Below are 26,809 nucleotides of genomic sequence, written 5' to 3'. Positions count from 1 at the left end.
ATTGAATGGGGTAGACAAGACATACAAGCTTAAGGAATCTTTTTTCCACTACTAAAATTATGTGAAAATTTAGATGATCATAGTAACTTACATTGTTTTTTCTTTTTGGTCTATTTTTCTTTACAAGTATGAGACTAGAACCACATTTTTACATTAAATATTTTGTGCTATTTTGTTAAAACACATATAATCATTTTTATGCATACTTTAATTTTCATTATTATTTGTTTGATGAAGAAAATTTCAAATGTGGTTTTCATAAATTGCTTTTGAAATAGAAATAGATTTGTGAATAAGATTTATGTAATATTAAATGTACTAGTTTTGGGAGTATAAAAAGTGAATTATTTATTTGAAAAAATTTACATTAAGTTGAAACCTCATAGTGATTATTTTCTTAAATGACCACCTCCGGTAATGGCACATTTGTCAGGACAATAATTAAATAACAGGACTTAAAAAATCCCTCATAGTTTTGTCAGGCTACAGGAAACTGCCATTATCTTGAATTGTGAAGTTGATTGTTTTAGGAACGTTTTGCTGTATAATCAGTTGACATCGGTGTAGTAATTTTTACGTGGGTATGAATTTTGCAGAGGTAATTGAAAGTTTTTACGAGACAATTAAAACCAAAGCTTTTCGGATCATGAGTCTTATAAGGGCACTGTTATAGCATTGCTTCCAAGTATAGTTAGATTAATATTTAAACATTATTTTCGGAAGCACTTCCACAGAGAATCCGGTTGCTCTCTGCGGATGAAAACCCATATAAATAAATCTTCTGTACAGCCTTATACAAATGCAGTTAAAATTACTGTCATTACAATTAAGCGAATATAGCTACATTTGTTTATAAAAAGTTATTATTGCTAAATACTGCACTATATAAATTTCATTTGGCATTGTAATTTCAGAAAATGCTCAGCATGAGGTATTTTTATATTATATAATCTACTGTCAAAAAAATTAGCTACCTTTTCAGTACTTTAAATTTTACTCTTTAAAATTTTTATGGTTCAAAATAATATTTCTATACATTTTCTAAAGTATTCTTTCTACAATAGAAATCTAAATAACTTACACCTAAAACACTGACTAAATTTATTCCAATAATGCATCGCTTTAATTAAATTTATGTTCCTTTGAGATGATATATGAAAAACCTTGTGTAATAATAAATTATTAATATATATATGTAAATGGTATTTTTATATATTTTTTCGGGTAAAGTGCATAATCGCCTACTTATTTATTTGGTACTTTTTACTAAAGTGAAAAGAATTAGATTTTTGTCAATTTTCTTTTGACATTTTAAGTGAAAATAGGTCGATGTGTACCTGGATAAAGTCAAAGGAGTGCGCAATGACATTTTTGTGCAATTCTGGGATGTTTTTTTAAGTGAAAATACATCGATGTGTGCATGGATACCGAGTATGTGCAATTCTTAAAAACACGCCAAGCAGTGGGCGATTCTACACTTTCCCCATTTTTCTATAGGAATTTAGTTTCATTAAATTAGTTATTTAGTATAATTATGTATATATGAGTATATTCATACTTATTCACATAGATGGAATTTTTACAGTACGAAAGTTGATCTTTTTTACATCAAGAACTACATATAGTATAAATACCCATTATATTATAGATTTTATTTATATAAAATCTGTGGAAGATTGTATAGCACTAAAAGTCAGATACGGAATAAAACATTATACGCTATGAGATATTTCCTTAATTCCCGAACTGTGCGTTGAGAATTGGTATTTGTTGAGATTTGCAAATTTTTTTAAATTCGTTTTGTTACAATATAATTTATTGTATTTTGGGTATTATTAAGTTTATTATATGTTATCTTCATGTTTCATTTATCTTTTGAGAGATACAGGTAACATTCAAAGTATTGTAATAAGGGGTCGACACAGTGTCTGTATATTATTACGGATAATCTTTGGATTATGGTAACTTGGCGAAAATTTGGCGACCAACCCTGCTACAGCAACCTGCTAGTTTTGTTTTGGACGCCATTTTGTTTTCACGAAGTAAAGGCATTTTTTTTTTTTTTTTTAACTCAAAATTTTTTCCAACGATCTGCTAGCCAAATTACTCTTATACTAGAACTTTTATGGAACAAAAATGCTTAATCATGACGAAGATTAGGTGCGAAATTTGGAGACAGCGCAGAATCGCAAACTGCTTGCCGCGTTTTTAAGAATTGCACATACACGGTATCATCTATGTACACGTCGACCTCTTTTCACTTAAAAAAACATCCCAGAATTGCACAAAAATGGCATTGCGCTCACTCTTGACTTTATCCATGTACACTGCTAAAGTCCTAGCTAGTAACCTTTATCGCCTTACCAAAATGTCACCAAACTACCTGTTACCATATTCCAAAGATTAGCCATTATTATTTCTTCACTACATTATATTCTAGGATTCATCCTTTCTTCCACGTAAAACATCTATGTGTATGCGTGTCATAATAAACTGTAGGGTGTTACTATCAGTGGTAAGCGAGCCTTAAGGGGATAGCAAGTATGCTAAATTTGAACTCTATGTTAAGTTTCTAATTTGCAAGTCCCGTATTCTTTTTGCTTGCTTGTTAATAATGTTTCTTTTCCTGAAAATTTGGGTTCCTTCTAATTTTGTTTTTTAATTTGGTTTAGTGCATTGTAGGTAACTTAAAATTTAAGCAGATGCTAGAAAGTACCATCCTTTAGCAATACACTTCTCATTAGGTATCAAATTGTTAAACAAGCTGATGTGATTAAATACAATTGTTTAATTTCCCAATTAAAAAACTGAAATACAAATATATGCAGTGAGATACTATATGTATATATTTATAATGAAATCAATAATATATATACAGTCAAAGTAATGATTCGAAACCATCAAATGAAATGATATGTATATATATGTAATAGATTCCGTAGTCGAATACAAGCAGCTGAATCCGTAATGAACAGCAAGAATTTTGACGGCTTAGAGATGTTGAAACTCCAATCCACAATGAATAAGAAATTTGGCAGTCGAGGTAGATTTAATTCAACTTTTCTTTCAGCAAATATGTTGCAACCACAAACAAGTTGGCACATTATTTATGCCTATTCCAAAAATTAACATTTTTGATAAATGTGTAGTAAGAAACAAGGAGCAGACAGAATGCAATCCAGCTAGGCCAAAGCGTAAAAAGCAAATACGTTATGTTAAGGGTGAAATCTTAATTCAGACCGAGTCAATTTTGGTTCTCGATGCATTTTTACTCGTATTTGATAGTTAATACTGCTATAAAATTACTATTGGCTGTGAGTTTTAGTTCCTTTTACAACATCAAATTATGTAAGAGTCATATGACATGAATTAATCTCGAAGTGATGCAGTGCAGAAAGATTACTGTTTTTAGAATAGAGAAGGAAAATTAATTTTATGCTGCTAATTTAATCTTTTGCTTATTCCTTATTTTTCTTACATATATGTACATATATCATTCGATGGTTGTGAATCATGACTTTGGTTATTATCTTTCTCTTCATTTTATTTTCAAAATTATATAAAGGTAGTTTAAAATTTTGTAAAGAGAATTTATATAAATATTTTGTAATATGTTTATAGATATTGACGTGCATTAAGGACAGGGGCTCGTAGGCTTCTAGATATTTAAAAATTTTTATTTGCATTGAATTTTATTTAAAATTACTTTACATGCTTTCTCAGCCATTTAGTTCTGTATATTTCAGTGCTAATTATGTACTTCTGCTGGTTTATGTTTTTATGGAAATTTGATTTACAGTTTTATTTTTGTGTATTGTTTTTTATAGGGATTCTGTATATGAATACCCGTGGAAATTTGGCCAATTGATATGCATATAAAGTTCTGATTTTTGGCTGTGGGTTTTTACTGGGATTTTGTTTATGGTGCCTACAGTTCTACAGGTTTCTACAGAGATTTGGCCTACTCGTATCTGTACAATTGTGCAGGTTTCTGTTTACAGGTATTTGGCCTACAGGTACCCGTACAGCCATGCAGGTTTCTTTCTATGGGGTTTTACGGGTATTTGGCCTATGGGTATCCGTAGAACCGTACGGGTTTCTTGTTATGGGGTTTTACGGGTATTTGGCCTACGGGTACCCGTACAACCGTACAGGTTTCTTTTTATGGGGTTTTACGGGTATTTGGCCTACGGGTACCCATACAGTTGTACGAGTTTCTGTCTATGGGTTTTTACGGGGATTTGGCCTACGGGTACCCGCAGAGCTGTATGGGTACCCGTAGGCCAATTCCCCGTAAAAAAAATTTTATGGGTTTCTACGGGGCATTTTTAGCAGGGAATATAGCTCAAAACCAAGTAACCTCCACAAATTAAAGGTTTCTGAACTGGTTTCCCCGAATAATTTCTAAATTTTTAATATCTAAATACATACAGGCGATATAAGACAATGCGTATGTATAAATCAGTAATTGCACGCAAACGAATCACAAAAAATATACACTTTCAAAATTGATTTTGTACACAAATTTATATATAAGCTGATAGGCGTATCTCATTAAAAATATTTTACAATCATTTGTCAACCACAGTGTCTTTGCCCTAATTTCCACATACAGGTTACTGCGGTATACAAAAGTTTGTTATTTTCTCGCCTATATTCTAAATTATACATGTTATGTAATTTACAAGAGATTTAGACGTTTTGCGCAAAAAAAAAAAAAAAAAAATCTAAGTATCGCAATAATCCTGAAATATGTGTGTCAAAAAACGCTGATTTTGCTGCTTGTCTTAAATACCTTGTTTTTATTTTAAAAAAGTATAGAATGTACAGAAAATATGTTTTTTATTGTTTCTCTTTATTTAATAAAAAACCAGAATTCGATCTGCTTCGTGTTTGCGCCTTCCTTGTAAAAGGGCTTTTATCAATTTATATTATTTTGTAGTAGTTTGTTGCCATCTGAGTTTGCTGAAAGCTCTGTTTAGCAGTTAATTTTGATCTTTGTTCATAAAATTTAAAAGTGGCTTAGCGAAAATCAGTCGCGGTTGCATCAAACGAAAGCACAGATGCTATGTTTGGGTTGTTACGTCATGCTTACTCATAACTGGAAGTATATCATGCTGTTTGGCGATAGCTTCACGGTCAACGGGATAATTCATATGTTCGAGTATTTCTTTAGTATCTGTTTACAGTTAACCTCTTCACAGTTTCGCAAAGACAGACTCCTTGATTTGAAAAGTGTCGTCAGGCGTTAGCATTTGATGACGCACATGCATGCAACCTGTTTACCTGGAATCGAACACAGGTATAAATACCGATGTTTAGCAACTATAGCAGTGAGTTGATTGTGGGATTATGCAATAATAAAGGCTGGTATAAAAAGAATCATCAGCATACCGTAGAAGCTGCAAATGACACATTTCATAACAACTAATAAAAAGTGCCAGATCGAAAGGCCTGAAAGTGAAAAAAATCAAATCTGAGTTTCTTTAAATAAAGACAAAGATTGCATTGATTTTATTTTTAGCCTTATAATCTGCAAGGAAACCACACTGGTGTTGTGAAACAAATCTGCTTTGGTTTTGATAATATCAAAGAACGAATAACTAGACTGCAATAACGAAGCCATTTCAAATAGAAAACATATCAAAAAATGGCAAAATAACCTCCGCACTATTTTATTATCCTTTTCAGTGCAGTAATTTTAGAGAATATAAAGCATGCCAACTAAAATCATTAACGAATGAATTATATGATAACGTTAACAAATTAAGGATACATTTATTTTTACTATTTTTAGACTTGAATATTGGATATGGTAGAAGTTTTATTTATGTAAGCATTGTTTTTCTTCCTTTTGTTGTTAGCAAACTGTGGAGCTACTTTTTTCAAACCAAACGGCAACTTTTGTAGAAGTTTTCTTTCTTTCTACTTATTTTGCCATTTGCTTTTTATCCTCTTTTTTTTTTCATTTACGGTATCCCTATCACTTGCTTTTTTCCCCTTTATTTCTTTTAACCTTTTTTTTTTTTTTACTCTTTGCCGAACTTTATCAATTACGGCATTTTTTTACTTCACCGCTTTAGAAACGGAACAGACAACTCAACTCTGTCACAAAGTTTAAATCCTTGACTGATTTCATTTCCTTGCCATGGTGAGTTTCGTTTAATCTTATTTACTAGAACGAGATATTTATTTGCATACTTTTCTAAATTTAAGTGTCTATAAGACTTCACTACGCACTGGGTGATTTAATTTCTTTACAGTTTTGTTTTTAGAGTATCCTGATCAGAAATCTTTGATTTGTTTTAAAATAGCTGCAATTGCGTTTGACTTCATAGAAATAGTTCATTGATTCCTAGCAATCCAGATTCTGGTTTACGTTTGGGGTTTTTTGATTCACTTCTGCTTCCCTAATGAAAAGAATTGTGCTAATAATTCTTTTCTGTTCTTTTTTTTTTCCCTATGTAAAATTCAAAAACTTTTTAATTAAAAGCGAAATATGTCACTCTAGAATTTATAATTAGCAAAAATAAAAGGGGTGGTGGATAGTTTAGATTGTCATTCAAACCTCTATCAGTTTCGATGGCGGCCAGACACATTTTCTTCTTCATACCAAGCAAAAACATTTAATTCTGAGAGTCAAGGGATAATGTTATTCCATAACCTAAACTTTAAAATTTTATTTTATTTTATTTTACCGTCTGGCTGACAATTTATGCTTTAACTTTTTTCCCATGGAAAAGTACTTTTATTTCGCTATTAACTTAAATGCTTTAGCATTTATTTTTAAATATTGTTCAGCTTTTGATTTTGAGTATCTTTTTAGCTTGTTTGTAAATAAATGCATGTCGTTAATAGAATTATTTCACTCAATTTTCATTTTGATGAAGCAAATTTCATAATCAACGGCAAAATGTACACTGAATATTACATTTCTGCTAAAATTACTTCACAGTTTTCCCTCGAGACTAAATTATCAATTTCAAAAATGTTGTTAGACAATCAGCAACGGCACACACATGTTGCGGTTAAATGCGCCTGGATTGTTACCTCCTAGATAGACCCGTAGCTTCGCCTTTTCAAGCCAGCAGAACTCAGCGCAAATGAAAAAAAAAAATGTCATACAAAGCGAAGCTCACTTAAAAATGATATGAAACAGGAATGAAATACCGGGACCCTTTCAGCTGACATTGAACAAAAACTACTGTTCATTTGAAAACGTGGATTTAGGAGATCGTCTTTGTTAATTTTCAGATAAGAGATTAGGGAGCACATTTTTTTTTTTTTTTTTTTACCTGGCTAGGGACAGGATATTCAATATCCCAAAATTTCATTTTCTACTCGTAAATAGCTCTTGATTTTCTACTCGTAAATAGCTCTTGATAGCTGGTGAGATGGAGAAAGAAACATGTTTAAGCCCAGTTTCAAACGCAAAAATGTACCTTGGGATTAAAAAAAAAAATAAGCAAATGTTGAACATTTGCAGAACGGGGAAGTATAAGATAATTAATTGAAATAAAGGGTTCGTCAGAAAAATGTACACATATTTTAACAAATGGTGTTTTGCGCGCTGTTTCAAAGTTGAATTAAATTATCTTTACAATGTTTAGTATGGTGCTTGCTCAACACGTGTTGGTATTCTCATGACTGTAATATGTAACGTATCACATATTACAGTGGTACAATCAATGTGAATGAAAATGATCTTTGGGAACACTAAGAACGTCGTATAACGCAGGAAATTCGTTATGCTGAAGGCTCTTCGTCGAGAAATGACAGTTGCATGTACTACAACTCCTATACACACATTGACCAACGTTTTTAAGCAACCCTAGCCTTTCTGCTTCTCCGCTAATGATCACGACTCTGAAGCTTCGGCCGTTCTAAGTATACAGATGTAGGAAGATAGTATAAAATTCAATTTAACTTACGATGCATATACTTATATATTTACTTATAATTAAGTCTGGTACTGATACGCAATGAAGAATGTCCTTTCATTTACGTGTGTATCCATTTTTCTAACAGGCCCTGTATATTCTGGTCCTTTTAAACAACTGCATAAGTCCCCAATATTAGTATTTCGTAATTCCTTGGATGCTCTTTTTTAAAGGTTATGTTTACGGTATTACCAATTCTAGATTGTTGTTCTCAAGTATGTTTACGATATTATCACTATTACCACTTCTATTACTACTAGAGACAAAAATTTACATATAATGTTTATCTCAAAAAACAATAGAAGCTTCATTAAAAATATTAATCAGCTGAACACAGTGTACTAAATGTATGGTTTTGTTTGGTTTATTTGACTATGGAAAAGTGCACAAAGGCTATCTGACTGTGGGAACAGATGCCTTCGTGGAACACTTTTTAAGGAAAACTGGCTCGTATCCACTTGGGGAAAAACACGAAAAGGTCCATGCTGTAGCCCTTTTGCCCGGAACCGAACCCATGTCAAACTACCAGTGTCCAACGAATTTATCGCTCGGCAGCTGGTGGGCTATTTGAGATATGTAGTTATATTTTTGCCATATTTCTCTATTTTAAAAATCTCCATTCAGAATAATTTTAATCGGGTTTGAAATATGCTAAAGTTTTAATCACTGACAAAGCTTAAAGGGTTATTTTAATGTTAGTAATCTCCTTTAAATAAAACAAAACTACAATTTTTCCTATGAGTAAATGTGAATATATTATTTTTAGTATTTTATCTTCAGAGGAAACTAAAATCCATTATTCAGAATTTTCGGTTTTATTTCTTTAAGAAAATAAATACATAATTTGTAAAAAAAATCAACAACAGGAAGGAAATATTAAAATTGCTACATTTCTTTCAAACGGAAAATGTTTCAAATCTTCAAATGCCTGCATATCTTTCCCCTTCTTTTAGAGTTACATATTTTATAAGAAATTTTGTTTTACATCTCCAACAGGTTGACAGGAACTAAACTTTTGTGCATTTAAAGTAGAGATAACAGTGTTTTGAAACGTGGTTCTCAGATATATTTCTTTCACTATAAACCGTTATTTGAAAAGAAAAATACGTGAGAAGACACATTTGGGAAAAGAATCTTGCCAAGATTTCTTATTCTGAATTACTTTTAAAACACAAAAATGAAATATAAGCTTGAGTCATTTCAGTTAAATTTCTCCGATTATTTTATCATAAAAGACTTCAAGTGCAAATATGCAAATTTTTATGTTTGAAATGATTGTGTTTGAAGAAATGAAGAAAGAGTTTTTATATTTACATGCTTGAAACTGTTGTTTAAGCTACTGGAAATTTAAAGAATATATACAGTTTATTTTTTGTGTGATTTGCGGAATATCTCAAAATCAGTTTGCTGTCGCCGGTATTCGAATCACGGATCAACTGCTGTTTGAACGTGTTAAGAAATTATACTAGGAGGACATCCATAAAAGGTCTGCTTTAATTTCTTTTATAACCTTTCATTTAAAAGCTGACAGGGGAGAGGAAGGAGACCCGATCGACCATATTCAGATTTTAAAGCGATTTGAGTCTATTACCTTCTTTTTTATTTCAGATGCCTTTTTGCAGAATATTATGTCTGACGGGAGCCAATAAAGAAAACAATAAAAAGCGTCATGACTGAGCTTCAGATTGGCTTCTTTCAGTTTCTGAAGCACCTTCCTAAGATTTTCTAAATGTTCTTCAAAACTCTTTTCGACGATGATGATATCGTCCAGGTACATCAGACAGGCTTCGTAGCAAAGACCTTTCAAAACAGTCTCCATAAGGCGTTCGAATGTTGCCGGCGCATTACACAGTCCAAACGGCATCACCTTGAATTGCCAAAGCCCTTGTCGCGTAGTAAATGCCGTCTTTTCTCCGTCATCAGGGTGTATTTCTACCTGCTAATACCCACTCTTTAAATCAAGCGTTGAGAACCATTTGCTTTCAGAAAGAGTGTCTAGAATGTCGTCAATTCTAGGAACAGGGTAACTGTCTTTCTTCGTAACCTCATTCAACCGGGGATAGTCGATGCAAAATCTTGTTGAGCCGTCTTTCTTTCTGACTAGGACGATGGGAGATGCCCATGGACTTACTGAAGGCTCGATAACATCGCCTTCTTCCATATCTTTTACGAGTGTTCGCACCTCTTCATGTTTAGCAAACGGTAGAAGTCTTGGATGTTGCTGGATCGGGGGATGATCGCCGGTATCTATTCTATGTTGTGTCAAACTAGTTCGACCCACGTCAGAAGACGAGCGGGAGAAAACAACTTGAAGATCTTTAATGACGCGATCGGCAGCATTCCTCTCTTTATCGTTTAATTGCGCATTCTGCAATAACTCCGATGTAATGCTCTCTGAGGACACGGATTCTTGGATGTTACTCTTTCTTTCAGCGCTGGTTACTGGAGTACATGCTGCAACCACTTCACCTTTCTTAATAAATCTCCCCTTCTCAGTTACATTGGCGACTCTCACCGGGAAAACCGTTCTGGATAGGTCGACGAGAGTTGAGGCTACTAGTACTCCTTTTGGGCTATTACAGTTATTGGGATATTCTATGATGCCGTAGCGGAAATTTCTGTTTTCGGCTATGGACCCAGGAAGTAAAATTTCTGTTCTTGCGGTTATTGTGATATTGTCTTGTGCTAAGATTTTATGGACAGATTTAACATTAACTCCAAATAACGCTATGTCCTCAGATGTAGAATGCAATTCGTTATTTTTAAAGTTCAAGGAAAAATTGTATTTCCTTAGAAAGTCTAATCCGAGTATGCAAGAATCAGTGATCTCTGCTACATATGTCGTGTGATGGTAAGCGGCACTTCCAAACGTGATATTAACATTTTCTTTTCCATCGATGTCGATCTTCTCACCGGACACAGTCTGTAGGGTAACGCAGGGCGGCGTCCAGATAAGTTTGCTTCCCAGTTGTTCAGCCAAATCTTTTCGGATGATGGTAACGTTGGCTCCTGTATCTATCGTCATATTGCAGGGAACTCTATTAATATGTCCTATTATGAAAAGTCCATTACTGTCGCCTCTCACTGCAGAAATCTGAAGCGCTTTAAACTGGGGCTTTTCATTGTCTGGCAACCTCCGCCTCGCGACGTGGGCACTAATTAGTTTCCCTGCTGTTCGTTAGGAGCGGTTTTAACATCCGTACCCTGAGGTGTTCTGCAGTTTCGTCGTATGTGTCCTTCAGCACCGCAGTTCCAGCACTTTACGGTCGGTTTCTTGTCACCAATATTCCGTCTCAAGGCGTTCAGTTGTCTAGTTAAATCGTCTAGACGAGCAGTGACTTGATCCCCTGGCTCCTGGACCTGAGCAGCTCTGACTGGATGGCGGTCTCGACGGGTGGCTTGCTGGGCTGCCTCGAATTTCATGGCGTACACTAAAGCGCTTTTCAGATCTTTAACATCCGCCATTCGCAGTGCTTTCTGTATTTCAGGGTCCCGGATGCCTTCGTTGAAATATTGCAGGGACAGGATTTCCCTTGTTTCTGTCGGGCACTCCGAAAAGGCGTGATGTGACAGCCTTTCAACATCCGTGGCGAGCTCCTGAAGTGTTTCGGTGAGCTTCTGTTGACGGGATTTTAATTGGAACCTGCTGTAGTCTTTTAAACATTTCTCCCCGAAGCGCAGCTCCAAGGCGCCAGAGAGAGCTTCGAAATCTAACCTCTTGTTTTCGGGAAGAGTCTGAAGGATATCCGCTGCGTCGGCTCTTAAAGAAGCGGCGAGATGACAGGCTTTAGCTTGGGAATCCCATCCATTCGCATCCGCAACGATAGAAAATTGTGTTTTATACACCTGCCAGGAGGTCTTCCCATCATATGTAGATAACTTCAGAGAGGGACGAGGAGGCATGGGTAGAAATTTAAAGCCATCACTATTGTTCCCTGCTGTCGCTACGAATTTCTTTAAAATATCCACTTCTTTGGTTACTGCAGAAACCCTATCATCAATTTGTTGTTCGATTTGATGTTGGACGGCACAAACTCTTTCTTCAATTCGTTCCTCCACAGCAGAAACTCTCCCTTCTATTTGTTCTTTTCTTTTAAGACTCTTTCTTCAATTTCTCCAACCTTACTTTCGACAGAGCCTATTCTACCTTCTATAGCCTCGAAATTGTTTTCTATTACGCAGGTAATTTCTCTTTTCATTTCCTCTTGACCTGCTTTCATCTCGTCTTTAATAGATTTCATCTCGTCTTTAACGGATTCCTGTCCCTCTTCAATCTTTTCCTGATTAGATTTCATCTCCTCTTTCATTTCTTCTTGACCTGTTTTCATTTCCTCTTTAAATGCAGCAAAGGCTGATATCAGCTGTCTTAACTGCTCTTCCATCGCTCTTGTGATTGGCATTCAAATCCCACTCCTGACACCAAAAATTGTTGCGTGCGTACGGGTTCGTTATGAAACGAATGCACAAGTCCGATGAAAAAGGAACAAAAATTTATTATTATCACAACAAAAATGCTTAAATTTTCTTAAATTATCATGCAGTATTACAATATCTCACAGTAGTTATCTTTTAACTACTCAAATGTCCAATAGAACTTAATTCAAAACAGCTAAAGAAGGCTAATCCGCGAATTTGCTATAATCGACAAGAGCAGTTTTCTAAACAACAACAAAGTAAGCAACTAGTACAAACTGAGATGTTTTCCTCCTTTTATAAGATTTTAAAATCACGCGCTAAAATTTTCCAGTACTTTCTCGAAATCAAAAAGAGATATTTATTTATTTAATGCACGCGCTCTTGTATTTTCAATTTTCCGGCTTAGCTTTCTTTTAATATTCGTCACGCGCTGCACTGCGCGAGAAATAAAACCATTTAATTTATAATTGAACTAACATTAGCTTTTTAAATACCAAATTCGTAACAATATATTGATAAAAACTAAAAAACTACCTTAATGTATCACTGATGTAATCTCAGCCTTTGTAGCCCCATTTTAGAATTATTTTTGTTGCAATAAGCTCCTGATGGGACGGCGGAGACAATTCCTGCTAGCTCTGGTTACCGTCAAAAGTTTACCTTTCCCTCATCTGTCATCTTTAATCCCAAATGAACAAACAAAGATGCAGTTTTTGCAGGTTCAAATCATCTGGATCTTTTCCTAGTTGCCTAACGATTACCACTCTCAATTTTTAAACATAATTAGCTATTCATGTTTAATGTTTATCTACAGTACATATTTAAATAATCCTCCTACTTTCACACTTAACTTGAATTTAAAAGTTTCTGGAAAAATATAAAAGAAATTAACAGTTTAAAAAATATATTTTCATGAGGTATTTTCGGGAAATGGATTTCAGGATTCAGAGGTTTAATTACGTACTCCGTCAGCTAAATTTCGTTTGTGATTTTCTCGGTAATAGAAGTGTAAATTAAAAAAAAAAAAAAAAAAAAAAAAAAAAAAAAAAAAAGAGGCGAAGATTATTTTTTTTTTTTTTTTACTTCATAATTTTTATAAGTTATTTTTCTCCCTTTCATTCTTGTTCTTTCGATCTTTTCGTAAAAGATCTTGAGAGGTATGAGATTGAGAATATTCTAAAGATATTTTTAAAATTCACATTAACGTTCAAGAAAATTTAGGATTTTCACTCTATCTGTGCGTTTTTTGTCGTATACAGTAACTGGAACTTCAGTCTTTTAGGCAAAATTTCCATGTTTATGCACGTTAAGGCTCTCGGATTGATAAAAGAAAATCTCTAAATTTCGAAGTTACTGGAATGGGTATTTGTTTATTATGCAACTGCCTGTTGTGCAATTGTTGCTTAATTCACAATACATAATACGGAAAGAATATACAAAGAACATGCACCGAAACGGCGTAGTGTTGAAATAGCCGCTCTTATTGATGTTACTGCTGTTAATGGTGCTGTCTGCAACACTAATAGGGAGACTGGAAAAGTAATGTCGTTTCTGCGCATGTCAACAACAACATGCTAAGGGCAGAAGTGGAAGCAAATCCATGTCAAACACTCTTAACCAACCTTTGTCGACCATCCAAGAACATTTAAAGCAGAATGGAAAATTAAGCAAAGCAGGTGTTTGAGTCTCCCATAATCTGTCCGAAGAGAACAAAGCCAACGAATCCATCACATGCAACGTATTGCTTCAACGGCACCATACAGAACTTTTTTTGATCTTTTGATTACTGGAGACGAAAAATGGGTCCTATATGATAATCCAAAACGCAAAAGGCCGTTTTAATAGGGGTTACAAAGAGTTTACATCCCCAATAGGCGCTTCTGTGTGTTTGGTGGAGTATTCACGGAATTGTTCATTTTGAATTGGTGGAACCTGGACAAACTGTTAATGCAGATTTTTATTGTGAACAATTGGGTCCAGTGAACCAATCTTTAATCGAAAAATATTCGGCGATTGACAATAGAAAAGGCATCATTCTGCAACACAACAATGCAAGACCTCATTGTGCAAGACGGACATTGGAAAAACTGAATGAATTGGGATGGGAGGTGCTGCATCACCCACCATACTCGCCCAATATCGTACACTCGGATTTCCATTTATTCCGATCCCTACAACCATTTTCTTACTGCCAAAAAAGTTGAAAATTTGAATGATGTCCAAAATGTCATCTTGAGAAATTTTACTCAAAAACCAATTGATTTATATGGGTCCGGGGATTGAAAATCTGCACACTAGATGGTAAAAGGTTGTTGATAACGAGGGTGATCACATTATAGATTAAAAATTAAAACATGTTAAAATTTATTCATGTGAATTTAATGTAAGAAAGCGACATTACTTTCCGGTCCCCTTATTATTACTGGTCTCGAGGTTTGGGCCTTGGAGAAGGCATGAACTCTAGATCAACGTGGAGTGTCTTAGTGACATGAGGTCACTTAAAATACTGTGACAACGAAATTTCCTTCCAGCTTTTGGCATTAGCAGAGTAGAAATTGGAGAGCATTAGATTACTCTCCGAAAATAATTGTTTCTTAAAACTGCAAAGGAGGTCGGCAAACTCGTACTTATATCTATAAAGTGCCCGAAGCCTTGGCCAACTATAGGCCCTTCCTTTTTCTCTTCGTCATAATGAACGCGTGAATCTATTCTAGATTCCGAGGATTATGATCTGGATCAGTAAACGCAAGATCTACAAGCAATAATTTGCTATAATGTCCTTGCGCGCATTACAGTTTCCTAGCATGGTTGAATTTTGTTTTCTTAGTTAGCACTTAAATAAACGTAAGCTTTGTGCATTGATATAATATTTACAAAATGATTATCGAGAATTAGAATTATGCAAACATTACATATCGTACAGACCATATCCGTTTTCGTGATCAAAATATTCCGAGGTGTTACACTTTCTAGTTCCTTTTTGCTTGAAAGTTTCCCGATTCCTATTTGTGATAAATGACTTTCTAATCGAATAGTAATTTTTTTTAAAAGTATTCAAACGTGAAAAACAATATAATATATGTAGATGAAGCAATAATATATACAAATGAATATACATATAAGAGAAATAAGTGATATATATATATATACAATATATAAATGATAGATATAATGCATATAAGTGATCTGAAATATAAGTAATATGTATAGTATTTAAAAGTGATATGTAGTTTAATATATGTACGTGAAACATAGCATTTAAACTGGATCATTGCAAAATCGTTTTTCGAGACTAAAAGCGCGTTTGGACTTATAAAAAAGGTGAACCTCTGTAATATCTCTTCCGAAAGGGGTACCACACATATACTGTACATGTAATTCAAAGAAAAATTATAAATTGGATTCCATTTGAAGTCAATTTTCGCAAGTCTGTATCAGGTAATGAAAATTATAGATTTGTAATAAAAAGAATAAAATTTGCATGCATGATACTTCGAAAATAATCCGAAATATTATTAAAAGAGGAATTGCTATGTTCATTATGAAATCAAAATATGCGATTTTATTCTACTTCAAACTGATAGTGGTCTGTTTTATTGATACTGGGCGAGCTTGATCATGCTTATGCGTAACTAGAAAGTCTAGCGTTCTAGATATTATAAATTGTAATTAAAATGATTTGTGCAAAGGCGCCTGCTAATTCAAACTGAATTACCCAGTTCAGGCGGCGAGGACGTCCCTTTGTTTACAGCCCCACAGGGTTTCTCCCTTCTATTTGCTTAATTGCTTAGAGTTGCAATGAAGGAAACCACTGGCGGTACATTTCTTAAGAGCCATCACTAACTCACTAAATAAAGGTGATTTAAATAATAAAATGTTAATTCACATGTCAAAGATCTCTTTGTACACAACATTTCTTGTGTAGATCTTTCTATCACTTTTGAGCTCGCCTTGCAAAGGACCATCACTTATTTTTAATTTTACGTCAATTCTTTCACGAACTCTTGAACAGGCAACATAAAGTTGACCGTGTCCAAATGCAGGCTCAGGTAAAAAAATGCCAACACGCTTAAGCGTTTGGCCCTGAGACTTATTGATGGACATAGGAAAGGCAAGTTTTACGGGAAATTGTCTGCGTCTCAAATGAAACAGCAACCCTGTGCCGTTGCAACTTTACCCCATTGGCTAGTACAGTTACGCAAGCAACCAATAAACTATCGGCGACAAACAGACACTTAATCCTCATATAATGAAGATATTTATTTATTTCATTTTGTTTGTGTTTTCATCGTTGCTGGTTTTTGCCGGTTGCATATTTCCGAATTATATTATATATAGAAGTTCAATTTATTTATTAAATGTTAAATGCGCGTGCTCTTGTATTTTTAATTTTTCCGGCTTAGGTTTCTCATAATATTCGTCACGCGCTGCACTGCACGGTCAATAAAACAATTTACAGTTACGCAAGCAACCAATAAACTATCGGCGACAAACACTTAAGCCGCTTATATACATACTAGAAAGCCCGGCGGTCATATGAAATGACCGCTGTTCTAGATATTATAAATTGTAATTAAAAGGATTTGTGCAAAGGTGTGTGCTAATTTAAACTGAATTACCCTGGGTAGGCGGTGAGGACGGTCCTTTGCTTACTGCCCCACGGCGTTTCCCCCTTCTACTTCCTTAATTGTTTAAAGTAGCGTGCAATAAAGGAAGCCACTGGTGGTACATTTCTTAAAAGCCACCGCTAACTCAATAAATAAAGGTGATTTAAATAATAAAATATTAATTCACATATCAAAGATCTCTTTGTACACAACATTTCTTGTGTAGATCTTTCCATCATTTCTAAGCTCGCCTTGCAAAGGACAATAAATTATTTTTAATTTTACGTTAGTTTACGTTTAATTTAGAGTTCTTTCACGAATTCTTGAACAGACAACATCAAGTTGACCGTGTCCAAATGCAGGCTCAGGTAAAAAAAAAAAATGCCAACACGCTTAAGGGTTTGACCCTGAAACTTATTGATGGTCATAGCAAAGGCAAGTTTTACAGGAAATTGTCTACGTCTCAATTGAAACGGCAAAACTGTGCCGTGGCAACTTCACCCCATTGGCCAGTACAGTTACGCAAGCAACCAATAAACTATCGGCGACAAACAGATACTTAAGTCGCATGGTGTGAAGTAACAACATGGGGTGAAGTGATATCATCTCCTCCGAAACGGCTGGCTCCCGAGCTTAGGGATACCGCAGGTCCGCGGCATGCCATTTTGACCATTCGCGTCTTCCTAGGACTTTAATTAGCCGAGATATTAATTAAAAACTAATTTTCCCCTACGTTTTCCCAACATTTTCCTCTTTCTTTCTTGGGTTTTCCCTATTAGACGGATTTGGCTACGTGCCAAATTCTTTTTTCTCGAATATCTACGGAACGGCGCCGAGTTGAAATTCGAGACGCGTATCCTCGGATTCCAAAAATTTCTCCGAATCCGTCGATACCGTTCTCATCTTCGTACGACATTAATCGGCCGAGATATTAATTAAAATCTGCGAAAACGTTAATTTCCGCACTCATTTTTCCGAGTGGCAACAATAAACTATCGGCGACACACACTTTAGCCGCTTACATAATATAAAGAATATAGATGATAATGTTAAGCTTCTCAATATTAGCAACTGCCAATTACATTTTTCAATTTCGTAAATCTTGTAATACATTATTGCAGAATATATATTTATCTTACATAGTGGATATCTTACACAGTGGAGCATTTTATTCATGTATTCCTGTATATTTAGACGCTTTTTCTGACATATGGGTTTTTTGACGACAGCACACTAACGGACAGTAACATTTATGACAAATGCAAGCATGCACGATGCAAGTATTATATTATTTTCTTGTACTGGAAACAAGTCTTAGTCTCCATGCTATTCATTTAGACAATGAAAGAGAAGAAAACAAATGAAACACGCATCCTAACATTATTCAGTATATTAGTTTCATATTAAAATAAAAAACCTTTAAATGATTTTTTCAAATTCTCTCATTATTTAAACTAAATATTAAAATATTATGGATTTTCGTATAAGATTTAACATATACCATCTCTATTATTCATGCAGTTTCATTTAAAAAGCGAGCAGTACGCAAAGTTGCTATTATATCAAATGTGATCTTAATTGCTGCGGTTGAAATACTAATATTCGAAAAGTTTTGTAGTTATTTCTTAATAGCGTGTTTAACCCCTTCGCGCTGACTGTCACGTCTACGTGCCAGCAACGAACACACTCACTTCCCGGCCGACGCGCAGGCGTGCCAGAGTGTTTTCCCGTTCAGCCCCGACTGTCACGTATTTGTGTCAGTGTCCTGAAACTTTTTAAAAACTATAATTTCTGCCACAAGATGGCACTGTATGTCCATATGGTTTCAGATACATGTACATTAGACCTTCTACTCGAAATGAGAGAAGCATGACTCACATACACGTGTTTTTGATTATATAAACAAAAGGGGAAATAACTGTTTCCGAATGGCGTGATTTATGACGTCTCTTTAAATTCACACGTGGTAGTTGTTTATTGTAAGTAGAGAAGTTTTATTTTCGGTAAAGCGTTGGGTATTTCGGTTTGCAGTTCAGTTTTCAGAAAATAATTAGATCTTGTTAGACGTGAATTCTTTCCGTTTTTACCGTTGCAATGTCGAAGCGTCGAAAATGTTTAACAGAGCATGAAATAGCAGAAATGATGCAAAATATTTCAGATATTGATTCTGAAATTCTGATATTCTGTTATTGATTCTGAAAGATTAACTGAAAGACATTTTCCAAAATTTTATCAGAAGAGACTGATAAGAAAATGAGACGACGATGCTTCGTTTGTTCACATTCCCGGAAAAATCCTCCAAAACGGCAAATGAGTTATTACGAGTGCAAGGAATGTAACGTAGTATTATGTAATGTATTTTTTTGCTAATAGTATAATGTAATGTATTTATTGCTTTTCTAGTGTAAGATATTGTTTATCAAAATCCTGCGGCTTAAATGGTGTTTAGTACGATCTTTCTTGTAATTAATAATGACTCTGTATCATCTTCATCAATCATTTTCAATCATGTAGTTGAGATACATTTCCAACCCTAAAATGCTATATATTCAAATAGTAAAGATACCATTTTCCGTCACTAAAACTTTCAGAAAAAACGTTAAGAAAAGCATTTTAGTAATGGTAAAGCAATGTTCTTTTTGATTAAAAGTTAGAATAGGATATTACACTTTACTCTCCTTCTATTATGAAAATGAGCTACGAAATAAAATAAGATTATGTTCCATTTTAGCAACTGATATTATCTTGCATAAGAATAACTAGATTTAACTTGCAAATATATGAGTTTTTAAGAATTTCCGCTTCTATAATTTACATTAGCCTTAGTTACCCGTACCATACACCATTTTTTAATTTTTAATTTTCTTAACATTTAATACATAATTTTTGAAGTAAACTAATTGTGAAGTGGATAATATATTAAAAAACACTTTTTTGTAAAGCTGTTGCCATTTCTTTGCAAAATCTAAGTACTTTTAGTAAGCGTTAGAGCAATAATGCCATTAAAAATGTAAGTAACAAATTTGGATGTCATTATACATTTATGATTCTACTGTGAAGTGAAATTTCATAACTGTTATTTAAATTTTCGTATAAGTTCTACATTGTTACACAAAAACTCTAAAAAGACTCATAAAAAGGAACAATTTAATATTAAAATTAATTAAAATTCAGTGAAAAAATCTTAGGATTACTTGGGAAAATTATTGCATTAATAGTTGTCATTTAAAGAATAAGTTATAATAAGTCAACTGTCTTCCTTTCTGGATGGAAAGAAAATGTATATATTTTCAAAGCCTTGAAAAAATTCAAGCGTTTACTCCATCGAACTGCTCATTAAAGCGGAAGATATTTTTAAATATATTTCTGAAGAAATCCCTCCCTGCGCAATAAGATATCTGAAAGTGAAAAGTGTGAAGTTATGGTACTTCGGAAATATAAATTTGAAAAGAGAATAGCTGAAGTTACTCTTTATTAAACCTACTGTTTTACTTATCTTTTTCTTTTTCTTTTGACAGGTCCAATATGATGGGTAGCGATAAATCTTCACCGATGGGATCTGAGAAGTATCTCCTTGGAAATAAATCCTTTCTGATGAATGAATCAGGCGGGAATGAACTCTTTGATTTACTAGAAAGAATGGGAAAAAAATAAAATAAAAGATAAAAAGTCTCCAAAAACTTCGTGACTATCATGTGGGACGTTACATTTGAGAAAGATGACGTCAACGCCACTCTGGACGATAACAAAAATAACAATACCATATCAAGCCTTGATTTCTTCAAAAGTGTTAACTCTAATTTTAGTGTTGTGCCTAACATTTCTGGTGATGCCTTATCTGTCGCTGAAGATAACGGCACATTCAACTATGTAGAAGATATTAATGTTTCCGTGCTTCAAGCTATTGGAACTGCCGTAGCCCTTGGCGTGATTATGATAGGAACAGTGCTAGGAAATATCCTAGTTATACTCTCGGTCTTCACGTACAAACCTTTGCGAAACGTACAAAACATATTCTTGGTTTCACTGGCAGCGGCAGATATAGCCGTAGCTATATTCGTGATGCCTTTTAATGTAGCTTATTCGATTTTAGGAAAGTGGATCTTCGGATTACATATTTGTGAGCTGTGGTTAACTTGCGATGTCCTGTGTTGCACGGCATCCATTCTCAACCTCTGCGCAATAGCCCTCGATCGCTACTGGGCTATTCATGACCCCATTAACTACGCGCAAAAGAGGACACTGAATAGAGTCTTGTGTATGATTTTTAGCGTGTGGGTCATAAGCACACTGATATCTGTACCTCCTTTGATTGGCTGGAACGACTGGCCTGAAACCTTCACTTCGGATACACCATGCCAGTTGACCGAAGAGAGGGGATACGTCATTTACTCCGCCAGTGGATCATTCTTCATACCTTTGGTCATCATGACGGTCGTTTACATTAAGATATTTCAAACCGCGAGGAACAGGATACGGGTTAAAGCAAAAGCTGCTGCGAATATTCTAAAAAAAGACGGAAATACGACATCATCTTCGGCAAAATCATTAACGCTTCCTGTCAAGACCGTCTCCTCTGATGTGTCTAGCCGTGAAACTAAAACAGATGCCTCCAGTCTAAATTGCAATTCATCCTCCATAGAACTAGAAGAAAAATCATCAACACCCCAAGAACCAGTTACTAAGGATACTCAAGAATCAGATTTTAATCACCAAGGTAATGGGAAAACTGAAAATGCTAACAATAAAGTCACCACCGAAGTTGTTGTAACAGTCAGAAGTTACATGGAACAGAAGGAACGTATATGCTTGCAAAAGGAAAGAAGAGCAGCTCAGATATTGGGTATCGTTATGGGCGTCTTCGTACTGTGCTGGTTACCTTTCTTTACTATGTACGTAATATTACCGTTTTGTGAAAGCTGTTACATCTCGAATGATATGGTAAATTTCATCACCTGGCTTGGTTACATGAATTCAGCTCTTAATCCTGTTATATACACAGTTTTCAATACTGACTTCAGAAAATCATTCCAACGTTTACTTTGTGGAAAGATTCGATGAAATGAAATACGAATGAATCATGAAGTCGCTCTTAATATGATGTTATGCATAACTGCTATAGAACTTCGAACATTCTACATCTTTCAAGTTGAAATTTAACGTCAAGAAAGTGTGTAAATCTGAAATATCGTTTAGTTAAATGAGATATGAAATTCATATCATATCCTATAACATTCCTGATGCATTTAAATATTCAGATATTGTAAAATATTAGAAGTGTGTTTTGGATGACATAATTACGTGTGTAAACTACAAAACATAAAAAGTGTGTAGCTGAGTATTTAGCATTATTTAGTACTTTTGTTGATCTCTGTGATACGTTGTTAAAATATCTCATAGAATTATTTCAAGCCGTTAAAAGTTTTCATGTGTAAATTGTATTCATTTATAATATAAACGTTTCATCTCTTTAAATGTTAGTGAGATTCTGATTGAAAAGAGAGAGCTGCAAGCAGAAACACATAAATGTGCTTAATGATGTGAGCTCAAATGTTACGTTTTCGTGAATATGTGGAGAAATTAATGCTAGTTACTTTAGTCTATGTATTAAAAGTATGTGTATGGTAATAATGAAATCATTTGTAAGTTGTATTCTTTTAAAACGTAGTTGATAGGTACACAAGAATTTAAATGCTCAAATATTTATTAGTAATTCAGAAAAATGGAACTCTTCATTGTCGTGTACAAATGAAGTTACTTGAATAATACATGCCTGTCTTTATACAACTTGCAGAAACATTTACTTATCTTTATATAAGTACAGTGTAATGTATCTTAAAGTAATAATACATGATGAAAATAACCGTAATGTTATATTTTAGTTTTTGTTTATGTTCTTAGTATTCATATCCTCATAAATATCTGTAGAGAAAATTTGTGGTGAATACTCTCTGTGTACTGTTACTTAAACTAATAATGAGGAAATTAAAAATAAAGATTATTTCGTTTTGTATATTTTTGTGTTTGACTGAACAGCTCAAGCATATATTGGTTTTAAATGGCAAAAATATTAACATGTTATTAACTGCGATAATAATAAGAATATTAGATACAACAAACTGATGCATATCTTCATTATCTAGATATGTAAAGTACTCTAAAATATCACGAGAACTCAAACAAGTGTACTTGCACGCTAATAATCATAACAGTCTCTAAATTGTGAGACTATTAGAATAAATTACAGTTCAATATCTATGATAAAAATGCTTCAAGAAAAATTAAAATATAATGCAGTATATGTTTCTTTAAGCAAATAATGAAATTTCTAAACATTTATTAAGTTTTTATTTTTAAACGCATGGAAGTCATTTTTAATGTGCATTATGAAGTTATTGATACTACATGAGGACAAAAACATTAATATAGTGGTAAGATGGATTCAGTGTTAACTGTTAGTCAGCGTCATACCTCTCCATTTAATGAACATCTTTAGACCATATCAAAATTTTAGAAATTTTGTATGTCTGCATTTTAATTTATGAATACATTTTTAATGCTTAAAAAGATGACTAAATATAAAAACTAATGCATATAAAACCAAAATATCTATTTTAGTGGGCACATCGATTAGGACTAACCAAGTAAACTATGGAAATTCCAGAAACCGTTGTCGAAAGTTTGTCTAATTACAGGAGAAAGCTGTATTGCTGCCCACGTTAGAGATGTTTTTACTTTAAATTGATAATATAATTTAGGTATGAAAGGAAATTGCTAATTGGAGTCCTTATAAAATGTGTGGCTTTATTTAAATTCTCCCTACGCAAAATTACCTGATTTTTTTAATGTTTTATGCTTTCGTGGCACTGTACAGAATTTATGTAAGCAATATGATTAAAATATTGGACTACTATTTAAAAGATTCATTCATTTTCAAATCGCTACGTATTCAAATGCATTACACGTATAAATATGATTGATATATGAAAATAATAGCAAACGCATTAAGGTTTCTGCACACTCTATACCTTGGGACACACGACATATTTCCATTTCGTTTCACATATTTTGTAGCGATACCCTGGCAATGATCATTACTGCAGCATTGAACTTTCGTAATTCTTTTAGTAGTGAGGGTACATAAAAAAGGTCGTCAATGTGCCCCCAAATGAAGAAGTCACAAGGCATTATACCATGTGACCTAGGGAGTCAAGAGACCAAAGCTAGGTCATCCTCACCAACACAAGCATTCTAAGATGTTCGTCGTTCCAGTGTTCATATCTCTGCTCATCGTTCAGTGCGAACTTGAATGTTCCAGTGAGAGAGCTCCAGTCCTGTTGGAAGACAAAATCTCTTGAATCAGTAGGCAGTTATGGAAGCAACCACAACTTCAATACCTATAGGTAACTTTCGCCAGTCACAGTATTGGTATACAAACTTGGTGAGTTTGCTTTTATTTTTAAATATCACTCATATGTGTATGTGTAATACTTTTGAAGACATAGCATTCTGAAATGGATGAATCTTTTATACCTCGGTATAATGTGACGCGTTTTTGTTTTCAAAATGTCTGTCTTACGGGTTTCCTCTGGAGCATTAATGATGGGAAACGAGATCCTCTCTCTGGTCTAAAAAATCTCTGTGCCTTTTCTCACAGCCAATTGGTTATTTATTTAACTAGTATTCCACAATAACCATGGATAAAGTGCAAAATTTGACAATTCCTTTAACGTTCTGGTGGCCATAAACAAACTCAGTTGGCATTCCTGTTACGCATCTCACTGGGGACAAAGGAACCACTGAACCTCAACCGTTGAAGAGATAAATAGGACTGAAATTTCAGAAAAGTTGCCATTTTGAAATATATCAGTGTATTCAATATATCGTTAACAGTTATTGGGGAGTGAGGAAAAAAAAAGAAACATCTTTAAGATCTAATTTAAAAGGCGTTGAGGTTGTGCATAGGGTGTTTTCAAAGTGCTAGGAACTGATCTCTAATTTAAGGGGACTGAGAACCCCCTATGCCGACAATGTTAAATTGGCCGCTTTCCATAGCTTTTCTCAAAACTGCTTTAGATACATGTATGAATTTTTTTGTGTTATTAAAGTACACTTATCTGATTACATCGAAATGAGCTTCTGAAACATTGTTTTAGAGTAAATAGAATTTTAGAATAATTTATAGAATATTATATTAAGCGTAGTAAAATTTTGCACTTTTCTCACAAAAAAGAAACTGTAAAAATGTTTCTTCTTAGTTTATCACAAAAAGCTCATTTTAGAGAAAAGTGCCTTTTTTTGTAAAAATTCTCATTTATCAAAGCATCCGACGATAAATTAAAACTATATTTTTACCGTTGTAATTTTCATAGAGATTAAAGTATGGTAATTTTAGAAAGCTTAAAGTGTAGAGAATTTGAAAATGCAAAAATCCCAAATCACCATTCTTTTGAAAATTTTTGGCTTCCAAGACCTCTTAATTCCTCGAACTTACAGAACACGGTATCGTCTAGAAACCAGCTTTGACATGGTTATGGAGCTATCTTTGCAGTATTGATTAGTCCAATTTAGGTGTTTGACCTATATAGACGGGCTTACGTAGCACTTTTTTTGCAACTATTGAAGACAAGGAATCATTTACTTTTTGTAGAAAAAGGGTGTGAAAACTGCGAGAAGTATTTGAGTTCCACATTTGAAAAGTCTCTTTACAGAGTATTCAATTTGAAAGTTTAACTTTACCTTAAATAAGTAGACAGAGGAGAAAACGAAGAGGAGGGCTTAAAAGCTGGAATAATTGTATTTAATTAATGGAGGATTACGTGAAAAAAACTCAATTTTTTTTGCTGATGAAAATTATCAAATAAAAATGTAGCTAAATAGATTTTAAAAAGTAAATTATAATTTAAATCGCAATTTGCCAGCATGAATATAATTCTCTGTAAAACATTGTGAGGTATTGCAAATATTCTCTCACAGAGTTAGAAGATTAACAATTCCGAAGTGCAAAACTGTCCGATGCCTTTGTTATTTGTCTCTCTAACACGGAATCCATTTTTCTTCAGAAATTGATCTAGTTGTCTTTTACTCCTGCGTATCAGCGTTGTGTCAGTGGATTTTGAGGAAATTGTCGAAATGCCAAAAACTGTTGACTGAAACGTACCAGAATTACTTAGCAGTAGCTGATCGGAGTCACGATAACATTTTGTAGGGACATTAGGTTATTTCGAAGCTGAAGAGATGAAAAATGAGCAATGCCTTCGCCGGGAATCGAACCACGGACGCCTGGAATAAGCGGCCAGCCTGCAGACCACTACACTACGAAGGCATGCTAAGAAAGCCGGAGAAATACCTTAAATCCTGGATTCGGAGAATCATTATCCATCATCACCCTTTTAGTTCGGACGCTACTGAAGTGACATTGGGTAATTTTTTTTTTTTTTTGAAGCAGGAGACTTGAAAAATGAGCAACGCCTTCGCTGTGAATCGAACCACGGACCTCTGGAATAAGCGGCTAGCGTGCAGACCACTACACTACGAAGGCATGCTTAGAAGGCCGAAGAAGTACCTTATAATTTTATAAGTCAAATCAATATAGCACAGCCTCTTTGGAGCCGGCAAGATGCTTCAAGACATTCAGCCTTTCAGGACCTCCGCAAAAAGTCTTCTGAGTTTAATAAAAAAAATCTATGTTATCTTACAATCAAAAATTATATTTATGTTGGAAAATATTTGTTTCCGAGAGGAAAATTTTTTTATCAAAGTTCAGTAGAATTAATTGACTTTCGTGCAGATTTGCCTATTCTGTATTCCTATAACCATTAAACTCCATTTTTATAGGAAGCAGTT

General features: G+C 34.1%; 1 protein-coding gene across 3 annotated transcripts in view; it reads left to right on the top strand.

Moving 5' to 3' along the window:
• LOC118192360 (putative G protein-coupled receptor No18) overlaps positions 1-22,970 on the top strand; it is a 577,637-nt gene extending 554,667 nt beyond the window's left edge. For all 3 annotated transcript variants that reach the window (XM_085824932.1, XM_085824933.1, XM_085824934.1), the window contains exon 5: positions 20,482-22,970. In XM_085824932.1, coding sequence (XP_085681058.1) covers positions 20,657-22,024 — 1,368 coding nt within the window. In that variant the 5' untranslated portion in view covers positions 20,482-20,656 and the 3' untranslated portion in view covers positions 22,025-22,970. The remainder of the gene's footprint in view (positions 1-20,481) is intronic.
• Positions 22,971-26,809: the final 3,839 nt, after the last annotated feature.

The sequence above is a fragment of the Stegodyphus dumicola genome, chromosome 10 (genome assembly GCF_044657685.1).
Source record: "Stegodyphus dumicola isolate Sdum_Otavi_A_Nest chromosome 10, ASM4465768v1".
NCBI classification, from domain to species: domain Eukaryota; kingdom Metazoa; phylum Arthropoda; class Arachnida; order Araneae; family Eresidae; genus Stegodyphus; species Stegodyphus dumicola.
This window is presented reverse-complemented; position numbering and strand designations above follow the sequence as displayed.